At 36.9% G+C, this 10,909-nt stretch overlaps 3 protein-coding genes across 4 annotated transcripts; all 3 read right to left on the bottom strand.

Moving 5' to 3' along the window:
• On the bottom strand, positions 1-1,537 carry LOC125591189 (DUF724 domain-containing protein 2-like). The gene is made up of 5 exons (XM_048764854.1): positions 939-1,537; positions 759-857; positions 258-677; positions 108-153; positions 1-26 (listed from the first exon to the last, which is right to left on the bottom strand). Exons 1-5 carry the CDS (start codon positions 1,026-1,028, stop codon positions 1-3), a joined length of 681 nt encoding a protein of 226 aa, XP_048620811.1. The 5' UTR covers positions 1,029-1,537.
• Positions 1,203-2,710, bottom strand: LOC125591188. Its single transcript, XM_048764852.1, has 3 exons — positions 1,835-2,710; positions 1,338-1,751; positions 1,203-1,241 (listed from the first exon to the last, which is right to left on the bottom strand). Exons 1-3 carry the CDS (start codon positions 2,708-2,710, stop codon positions 1,203-1,205), a joined length of 1,329 nt encoding a protein of 442 aa, XP_048620809.1.
• Positions 2,711-3,523: 813 nt separating this feature from the next.
• Positions 3,524-9,959, bottom strand: LOC106350457. Of its 2 annotated transcripts, XM_048769256.1 has the most exons (20): positions 9,572-9,959; positions 8,521-9,384; positions 8,030-8,431; positions 7,831-7,929; positions 7,698-7,745; positions 7,552-7,620; positions 7,389-7,463; positions 7,224-7,292; positions 7,007-7,156; positions 6,845-6,916; positions 6,695-6,766; positions 6,495-6,629; positions 6,328-6,396; positions 6,148-6,234; positions 5,711-6,070; positions 5,199-5,627; positions 4,810-5,063; positions 4,641-4,722; positions 4,132-4,516; positions 3,524-4,035 (listed from the first exon to the last, which is right to left on the bottom strand). In XM_048769256.1, exons 2-20 carry the CDS (start codon positions 9,370-9,372, stop codon positions 3,770-3,772), a joined length of 3,975 nt encoding a protein of 1,324 aa, XP_048625213.1. In that variant the 5' UTR covers positions 9,373-9,384; positions 9,572-9,959; the 3' UTR covers positions 3,524-3,769. The 2 variants fall into 2 exon arrangements, with proteins under 2 accessions (XP_048625213.1, XP_048625217.1); XM_048769260.1 differs by lacking the exons at positions 6,845-6,916; positions 7,007-7,156; positions 7,224-7,292 and having other exon boundaries at positions 8,521-9,669.
• Between the last annotated feature and the right edge of the window lie 950 nt (positions 9,960-10,909).

Genomic DNA, 10,909 nt, shown 5'->3' with positions numbered 1-10,909 from the left:
TTACAAGCGACAGCCTTCCCCTTCCCCTTTTTGAATGACAAAAATTCAGATACATTTATATCTTAATTCCTAGTATGATGTATAAATATTTCATACCTTTTTATCACCATCTCCTTCACTTGGATTCACACTCTGCGTCTGCTCTTCTTCCATCTGAAAATCAATACCGAGATATTAAACAAATGACATTATTTTTCAATTCAAGTGATCCAAGGCATTTGTTTTACCTTTTTTGTCATCTCCCAAACACCATCTACCCATTTTCTTGGTTTTCGAATCTCAGAATGGTGGAAGTAAATTTGTTCTTTAGAATTGTTCAAAGAGACAAAACACGAGCCATCAAACAAAATGACTTTAACTTTTCCAGCGCACCAGGCACCATTGTCGAACGCCTCCACGTCCTGCATTAGCTCATAACTTTTCTTCGCTCCAGATCTCTCAGGTGGTGGTTGAGGACGTATTCTGTCAATTGATACACGTGTCTCAACACTCCTTTTCCTCTTCTTTTCGTCCAGAGACGGGACGAAGTACTCAACTTTCACCATCTCAACCCCATCAACCAAATATGTTGCCAACACATTTCCTGGATACCATTTATGACAAGTATTGTCATCTTGTGATGAAATCTCCACATTTGCTCCGATCTCAAAGGGATTTTGAACTCTGCTTTCTACATCCTGTGATGGTTTAGATTCAAGGATATCCAGTCATTTTGATAGTTGCTGAGTATTTATTAAAGGTTTTAATGAAAGTAATACCTTATTTTGCTCTGTTAAAAGATTTCTGCGAGCTCGGGTATTTGGCTGTGTGTCGGAAATGTTTGGTGAAATGATCTCATTCATAAGCTCGTGAGTCTCCTGAATTCAGGAATGGTTGAATGAACACGTACAAGGGCTTCCAAAAATTACTTGAAAAGTCCAATTTTTTAAAGAAGGTACCTGCTGCGTCTGAATTGGAGTAAGGACTGGAGTCTCAATATTCTGTTGAGCTATTGGAGAACCAGGTGTCTCTTTCGTGATCTCATTCATAGGCTCTCGTGTATCCTGATGTCAGGAATGGGATTATGAACACGTACCAAATTCATAATTTTATAAATACCAACAGTTTTCAAAATTATACTTGCCTCATTGTTAAGTTGTTCATCTGCTTGATCTGCATTGGCTTCACCTTGTCTGGAAGCCGTCTCATGAAATGGAGTTGTGTCAGTCTGTGCAAGTACAACAAAAATTAGGAAGGCAAGCCTAAATATGTATAACATCTTCCAAAATTACTTGACAACTCAAAACTGAATCAAGAACTAGATAAACATTAATTTTAATTTCCGAAAAAAAAGTTACCTCATTGTTTGGAGTTTCATATGAAGTAACTCTTTGTAGTTTCTCTAGGTTTGTCACACGTTCTTTAATCTGTTTCCTGTCTTTTTCAATCAAACACAAACGATCGTTCATGATCCTTAAATTATCTCCCACCATCTCGCTGATTCTGTTGATCTTTGATTCCAAAGACTCCTCCTGATACGAAGTAGAAGCTTGACTCATCCCTCCATTCCCAAACAGTAAAGATGCTCTTCTTATTTCTTCATTAGCACCGTATAGGTCTACTGACATGTTTCGCCAATCTCTAATTTTAAACTTATAACCTCTCTTGGATAAATCGGCCATGTCATCCAGATCTTTATTAGCTTCGTCTCCCATGCAAACATCATCTTCTGGATCATTAGAAATAGGAGGTAGGATGCATGTGACCTTAAGCTGAAACCATAAAAATAATTAGCTTTTAAATGGAGAATCATAAGGCAAAACAGAAACAAGAAAAAAATAATGTAAAAACTTACATGATCTTTGATTTCAATTAGGAGAACATCTATCAGCTGTGGAGAAGCTATTTGAAGGTACTTCTCACACAAAAATATTGGGGTAGACGGTTGAACGCTCAGAATAGGAACAACTTGACTGAATGCATACTGTAGCAAAGGTACTGACTCAAGTATCCATATAAGAAATGCCATAGGGAACCCTTGCAAATCATAATTGTTTTTGTCGAGGCTTTTGTCGACAGCTCTCTGAAGTGATTTTAACAGCAAATTATAAGCTGTTCTCCCCCATGGGTATGTCATCAAGACATCCATATCCTGCGCTATTTTCACATAATCCAAAGTAAAAGTTGTGCCACCGTCGAGAAGGCTCTTCTGTAGTAGTATGCTCTCAATCAGGAGGAGCATTGCAAGGCAGAATCTCTCATCAGAAGCATCTTCTCTTGTGTTTCTGAGCTGCTTCTCCACGTCCTTTACTGTATGAGTACGCCCTTTTAGGAAGTCCCACTTAAATTTCTCGGTTCCCTCTCGTGGTTCTCTTGCTTCACCACTACATTTCAAACCAGTCACCATGTGGAATTCTCTTATAGAGAACCTCATTGGCTGAGCACCAAAATGGAACCATGCTTCGTGTCTCTTCACTGTCTTGATGCTTTTGGTGAGAACTGCGTGCACTATCTTAGCTGATAATTTCAAAGACCTCTCTCCAAGCTTGATCACCGGTCCCAAAAACGTCCCTCTTATTCTGTTGAACTCATCATTTCCTAGAATTTCCTTAACAGTTTTGATATAAGCAACTATCGAGTGTTGGTTTATCGATATCGTCTTCTCTGGCTCTGATCCAATCGGATACCTCAGCTCAGGCAGTGCTAGTCTTAATGGTAATGGATCTCCCATCTTGTTTCTATCCTGCGTAAACAAGAAAAATTTTATTTGTCTAAATTAATTAAAATCCAATTTTCAGGAAGGGTTTCCTGAAAAAAATACAAATCCTTCCCGAAGTCTATACACATGCTTTCACATGAACTAGAATTCTACGAATCATATTAGGTTAAAACGAGCAAGTCTATACACAAGCAAAAAACAGGAGACCAATCTCTCAGAAAGAAAACACACATAAGGTTGAATCTGCAACATACCTTCAAGAGATAGAGCTCTAGAAATGGTTTTTCTCGGAGAATAGAGAGAGCTCGCGTAAAAGATCGAGAGAGAGAGAGTTCTGGAGATGGGTTTTCGTCGGAGATCGAGAGATATGGAGATGAGAGAGAGATTCGAGAGGCGGAGACGAGTGAGATTCGAGAAGTTTGAAACGGCGAGAGTGTTGAGACGGCAAGAGTTTTGTTTTTTTTCAATCGAAATGTATTGTTTTGGAAACCTATCCTATATTAATTGGGTTAAGTATGCTTATGTAATATTCTTTAACAGATGATTCTCCTCAGACCAGCGGTTAAACCAAGGCTTTTTATAACTCAAAAGTCTCTCTATCCCCGGGTTCGATATGTGGTGGATTCAAAATCTATTTTAATTCTTTTTTGTGTTACAGTTTGGAGTTAAATAAAATTAAATGTAATCCATAACAGATGATTCTTCTTGGCCTAGTGGCTAAACTCCCACACTATCCAAATACGCAGACTCTCTCCCTCTGGGTTCGATCCTTTGTGGTTCTAAATTTTTGTTGTCTGTAAACATCACAATTTTAAGCTTACCATATACATGTCCAATCCTTAGTATATAATCTCATTTCATTCTTTTTTACATTTGAAACACTTAACTTTTTTTCTGGAAACCCATCCAGAAACAATATTTTAACCTTCCAAGATATATGATACCCAAATAAAATACTTGATATCCTTCCAATCTTTCTTATGTAACCAGACGCCAACAACATAACAAAATAAACAGTCATAACTAAAACCGAGTCTTAACTAAAACAAAAAATGTTTTCATGCATCATTCTCATTTCCCAAAGCTCTCATCCACAAATTGGTTGAAGATCTCACAAGACAAGGTTCTCCTTAGCTCCAATGCATTGTCATCATTAATCTTTGTCATGTCTCCTATCTTCAATGACTGGCACTCCAGAATCTTGACAAGAAATATCCCACAGTTGAAAGGATGTTTTGTCTTGGGTAAACCTTGTGCCTGCTCAATCTCAAATGGAATCATCTTCACCTTATCTACCTCATCACCAGAAGATTCCACCAGCAGATTAGAAATCAACACTGTCATATTTAAAAATCAATATCAAGATAGAATCAGTTGAATATTTCAAACCAAGAAACAGATGAATACATCAAATACAGATTGTTTATACATACCTGCCAACTTTTTCACTTGAGGAATATCAATGCTGTTGCTTTCCTTTTGAAAACAATCATATACTGTGATTCTTTTCTTCTTCAAATGAATTTCCATCCCAATCCAGACATTGCTTTTTTTTCCAAGAGTAATCCCATACACAACATCAACATCTTCTCCCCATGTCTTCTCTGGATATACCTTCCCTCTCACAGTATCTTTAAATAAATCGTTGAAAATCTTTTTACCTTTGACCTTTTCTTTCTTGTAAGCCAAATCATCAGAGAGCAAGCAATGCAAGAACTCCATAGGTAGGAAGCACGCCTTTGGAATCTTGTAGTTGTGGAACCAAGCAGCATTCTCATTTCTTCTGCAATTTAGCATTGCAAAGGCTCCATCAATGTGCTGCAAAAAAAAAGGCAAACATTATCTAATTTGTTACTATATAATTTCCTGAAACTAAACAAATCCTTCCTGAATTTTTTTTAAAAAAAAAAGCTCAAGGCAAGAACATATGTAAACAAATTACCTCTTTCTTAAGGTCCTTTTTTGCATTTTCCATGCTTTGAAAGAAAGATTTCCTTATCTTATTATCATTGATTGATAGGGACCTGCAGTCGATTAAAGATTCAAAGGAATTACCAAACCTCTTATACATAAATATAAGAATATATAGACAAGGACAGAAACATGCTTACGTTTCATGCATGCCGGGCTTTAATGTCATCCAATTTTGAAGCCTTGAAAGCTTATGTTCCGCAGGAGTTGAAAACGGATCAACTGCAGGTATAATCTCAGGTATTACAGTTAAAGCCGGATTTCTGTCAGACTTGAATGGAGTTTTTGTGTCTCTAGATCGTTTAGGCACCCTCTCGCTCCTTCTTAGGAAAACATTATCCATTCCTGAATTTTGTGATGAGGCAGCAGCTTTCCTTTTCTTATCAGGCTTCACCTTTAATCAAACAATAGACACCAAGCAAAATATTATCAAATTTGTTGCAATCGGAATTTCTGGAAACCATTCCTGAAACTAAAATGTATGTATATCAAACAATTCACGTGAAGTATAATTCTAGTTATGATTTACCTTATCTGCCATCTTCCAGACTCCATCTTTCCATTCTCTATGAATTCGCAAATCTGAATGTTTGAATAGAATAGTTTCCATAGAAGTATAGAGACACACCGAGTATGTGTTATCACCAAGTACCATGCTAATTTGTCCGCTGCTCCAGCCATTGTTGTAGAAGGCTTCTACCTTATCCATCATCTCAAAGGATTTTTGGTCACTAGTTGGTGTTGCAGGACGTATTTTGTCAGCCGTGATAGTATCCTGAAGTTTCTGAAGTCTATGTTGGTCTGTGAAGAGTGTCGTGTACTCAACTGTCAGCTCCTCTAGTCCTTCACACAGTTTAAGATCAACAACCTTTCCTGGATACCATATTTCGTCATCAGTAGACAAAATTTCAACCTCTGCGCCTATTTGAAAGTGAGCTAGAAGCCTGCTTACTTCAACCTATTAAAAATGAAGATTCAGTAACATCAGCGGTTTTAAATTGTTAGAATAATAATTAAAGATCAAATATACTCGATGCATACCTCGTTTTTTTCTGAAAAATCTATAGCACTTGTCTGAAGATGCTCTGTTTGCTGAGTAATAGGCGGCATCTTCGAAACATATGTGGAAACTAGCTCAGTAGTAGGTTCTGTAGTATCCTTGAGATTTTCTTCTGCTTGATTCTGCTCTGATGGTGTCTCATCGGATTGATCTCCCTCACTTGTCTGAAGGTGCTGTGTTTGCGGAGTAAGAGGCTGTGTCTTCGAAACATCTGTGGAAACTAGCTCAGTAGTAGGTTCTGTAGTATCCTTGAGATATTCTTCCGCTTGATTCTTTCTGCTTGATTGTGAATGCTCTCCTTCACTTGTAGAAAAATATTGGGTCGCAGTTTCTGTCTCACTCTATAAGACAAAAGTAAATGGTAAGAGTTAGTTGAATAGAAAAATATTACCTAAACATTTTAAATATTTCTTCTTACCAAAGCATTCTTATTTTCTTCAATAACTAGTGCAATTAGTGAAGACAATGGAGAGGAGGGTCTGTAATGCACAGCATGTGTATCCTCCTGTAATAACAGTAAAATAAAAGAGGTAGTTATGAAGAAGTTTCTACAATTTAAAATTCAAGTTGTACTTATGAAAGACATTTCTATGCTTACCTTTTTATTGTTTGCTGAAATGATCTCAGTCAATGGCTGTGTAGCCTCATACGTTTCCTCTGTTACCGTCTGCAAAAAAAACAAAAAAAAGTCAGGTAGGGGATCAAAAACACGTACAAAAGCTTTCAAACATTACTTGAAATCTCCAAGATTTTTTGAACATTTACCTGCTGTTTCTGAATTGGAGTAAAAACTTGAGCCTCAATACTCTTTGGAGATATTGGAGAAGAAGGTGTCTCATTCATTTCCAGTGTTTCTTTTTGCAAAACTTGAGTCTGAGCAGCAGGTGACTCAATCACAATCTGCAAAAAATATCAGGAAAGGCCATCATGAATACATTCAATTATAATTCTAGAGTAAATATTACCTCATCATCTGGTTTTCCTTCTCCTTGATTAGTTTTGGGTGGCGTTTCATCAGTAGAGGTTTGTGTTTCCCTCTGCCAAAAATTAGAAAGGTCTATATATGTAAATCACCCAAAACTAATTGTAAACTCCAACTGTCATTGAGCATATACCTCTTTTGTCAGATTAGGAGTAAAAACTTGAGTATCAAGGGCAGGCGTGTCATCCGATGGCTCTCTCTCAATCTGTAAAAATTATCACGAAGTCAATCCAGAGTACGTTCTAAAGCTTTCAAACATTAACTTAAAAATCCAAGATTTTTTTTGACCATGTACCTGCTGAGTCTGACTTGGAGTATAAACGGGAGTTTCAATACTCTTTGGAGCTATTGGAGAAGAAGGTGTCTCATTCATTTCTACTGTTTCTTTCTGCAAAACTTGACTCTGACTAGCAGGTGACTCACTTGTTAATTTCTCTCTCACAATCTGCAAAAAAATATCAGGAATGGCCATCATGAATACATTCAACTATAATTTCTAGAATAAATATTACCTCATCATCTGGTTTTCCATCTTGATTAGGATTGGATGGCCTCTCACCGGTAGACGTTTCTGTTTCTTTCTGTCAAAAATCAGAAAAGCCTTTATATGTAAAAAAAAATCACCCAAAACTAATTTGTAAACTCCAACTGTGAAAACAATATCATTGAGCATATACCTCTTTTGTCAGATTAGGAGAGAATACTTGAGTATCAAGGGCAGGAGTTTCATCATCTGATTCATTCATTGTGTCCTGCAAAAATCAAGAATGCATTCTAGAATATGTACAAAAGCTTCCAAATATTACTTCAAAACTCAACAATATTTTATTGGTTACATACCTCATTTGTCAAATTAGGCTGTTGAGACATTGGAGATAAAGGCGTCTCACTCGATGATTGCGTGTAATCCTGCAAAAATCAGGAAGGCATTCAGGATTTTGTACAAGAATTTCCAAATATTTTCTTAATAATTTTTGAGCATATACCTCATTTTGTTGAGACTTTGGAGATGCAGCTGATTCAATCATTGTCTCCTGCAAAAATCAGGAATGCATTCAAGAAGTACAAAAGCTTTCCAAATATTACTTCAAAACTCAACAATATTTATTGGTTACATACCTCATGTGTCAAATTAGGCTGTTGAGACATTGGAGATAAAGGTGTCTCACTCGATGGTTGCGTGTGAGACATTGGAGATAAAGGTGTCCCACTGGATCGCTGTTTGTCAAATATTAGGAAGGCATTCAAGAATATGTACAAGATCTTCCAAAAAATACTTGAAAATGCAAATGTAAAAGAAGATGTTTTGAGAATTTACCTTTTGTGTCACGTTAGTGGGAAAAACATTGCTGTTTCCTTCCAACTCTGACACACGAGCTCTAAGATGTATGTTTTCTTCTTCCAGTAATGACATTCGATCCTTCATGCTCTTCAGATTCTCCTCCATTACCGTGATGATCCTGTTCACTTTTTCATTTACTGAATCCTCATCAATCGGAGTAGAAGCTTGGCCAGTCTCCTTATTTGCCATCATTTGAATAAGAGCATCCAATGTGTCAAATGTGTCTACACACCTATTTTCCCAGTCATCGGCTGTAATCTTGTACCCTTTCTTTGTTACATCTTTCACTGTTTCCAACTCGTCACTATATTTGTCTTCCATGGAGATATCATCTTCTGGATCATGAGGAATAGAAGGTAGTATGCAATGGACCTTCAGCTGAGAATATTTCAAAAAAAGACCAATGAGAAACATATTAAAAAGAAAAAGCCAAATAAACTGAGAAACATATACTTGGAAAAGCTTACCTTTGTATCAGCTTCAACCTGTAAAACCCTATCAAGTGATGGATTCTCTATCTCAGTGTATTTTTCACACAAGTAAGTCGGCCCAGGAACCTCAACTGTTGGTACACACTTACTGAACTTATTCCTTAGCAAAGGAATCGACTCTAGTATCCAAAGAAGGAATACTAGAGGATAACCTTGCAACTCAAATTTGGATTTATTCTCCAAATGATTCGCGACAGCGTTTTGAATTGACTTCAGGAGCACAATGTAAGCCTCTTTTCCCCATGGATATGTCATATCCTGTGCATTTTTCGCATATTCCAAAGGAAAACTCCCTCCTTTGCTCTTCCGCAATAATATGCTCTCTACCAGGATGAGCATTGCGAGGCATATTCTCTCCTCAGAAGCATCTTCTCTTGTGTTTCTGAGCTGGTCCACCACGTCACTTAACTTATGACTACGCCCCTTTAGCAATTCCCAATTAAATCTCTCGGTTTCCCTTCGTGGTCCTTCTAATGCACCACTACATTTCAAGCCTGTCATCATATGAAATTCTCTTATAGAGAACCTCATTGGCTGCGCACCGAAATGGAACCAGCCTTCATTCTCCTTGACAGAAACGATGCTTCTAGTGAGAATGGCGTAGACTATCTTTGCTGATAACTTCAATCCTCTCTCACTGAGCTTCATTACAGGTCCCAGAAATGATCCTCGGACTCTTATCATCTCATCTGGTTTTAGGATGCTTTTGACAATAGAGATATAATCTGAACCAGAGTATTGGTTGATTGCTGACTTTTCTTTTGGCTGTGAACCAATAGGATACTTCAGCTCTGGCAGTGCTAGTTTTAGAGGTACTGAATCTCCCATCTTGTTTCTATCCTGCGTAAACAAGGAAAAAAAAAATTTCAAACTTTTCTGGAAGGCTTTCCTGAAATAACACAAATACAAAACAACACAAAAGTCTTCATTTGCTTCGCTTGTTAATAAGAACGAGTAACACACAAATCAAAATCAAAACGCAAGCTTCCCAAATTTTAATTCAAAAACCCTAATTTTAAAAAGTTACCGATTTTGAGAGTAGAGAGTGTGACGCTGATGATTAGATAGCCGGAGAAGATGATTAGCGAGCCGGAGAAGACGATTAGCGAGCCGGAGAAGATGATTCCCGAGCCGGAGACTTCGATTCCCGAGTCAGAGAAGATGATTCCCGAGCCGGAGACGACGATTCCCGAGTCGGAGAAGATGATTCCCGAGCCGGAGACGACGATTCCCGAGTCGGAGACGACAGTGCCGGTGAGGGTGAAGATTCCCGAGAGGAGCCGGAGAAGATTCGCGATCGAATGAAATGAAATGTTTTTTTTTTCTATTCTTATAACAAAGGGTATAAAGGTAAATTACCCCTTTAATGAAACCTATTTTTGTGACTTCTAATCCTGAGTGCTAGTTTGGGAAGGAAAACTTCAAAAGGTGCTATTATTGACAATTGCCCTATAATAAACAATACTAGAATATTTCTTTTTGACTTTAACTATAGCCTTGAGACTCGCATAATGAATGAGACACATTTTAATTATGTATTGACCGAATCATTGTGGGTACGCATGAGCTGTTTTGCTTAATTATTGTTTTATACGAAGGATTAACAGTAATTAATATTGGCATACTTTAAGGGAACAAGACAAAATTACGCTTAAATAATTAGATAATTTCCTTTGTTAATCTATTTTGAAGTACTTTTATTGATGTTTTCTTTTAGTTAAGTGTCCATTGAGAAGAGTCAAATGGCAAAGATTGTCCACCGAGCATCTCCACATGCACTCCACAATTTCATTTTTAACTTTTCTATTATCTTTTTCTTTCTTCAAATGACATAAAAAGCAGAAAGTAATTTATTAAACTCCATTTTAAAGGAAGTTTGTAAGCAGTTAGCAAGGAAAAGGATATTACATTAGATACTAATTTAAATTAGTGCTTGTTGACGTGTTTAACACCTACTTATAACCAAGAAACATATACCATCCTAGTAGTCTTAATCTCTATAGGTTTTTAATTAGTAGAAATAATGTTTAACTAATCATATCACTTTATCTCCATAGTGGCATGGATTAGTATATAAAATCTTGGAAACCACAAAGCATAATAAACTACTAATTTAGCAAGCAACTACCAACTGCAATTAGATAGCACTCTTCATGGTCACTAAACTACACTTTCAAGTTTGAAACCAATCCAACCTTATTTCATATTAACCGAGTTCGGTTTACCATAGACCAAACCTCAAACCAGTTTCTTCGATTTAAGTAAAAACTAAATTTCCGGAGAGATTTGTCGCTAAAAAGTAAAAGAAAAACACTATATTCCTCATTGGACTTGTGATCAAAAGTATATGTATTTGGCTTTGGCT

This window comes from Brassica napus, chromosome A3, assembly GCF_020379485.1.
Source record: "Brassica napus cultivar Da-Ae chromosome A3, Da-Ae, whole genome shotgun sequence".
NCBI classification, from domain to species: domain Eukaryota; kingdom Viridiplantae; phylum Streptophyta; class Magnoliopsida; order Brassicales; family Brassicaceae; genus Brassica; species Brassica napus.
This window is presented reverse-complemented; position numbering and strand designations above follow the sequence as displayed.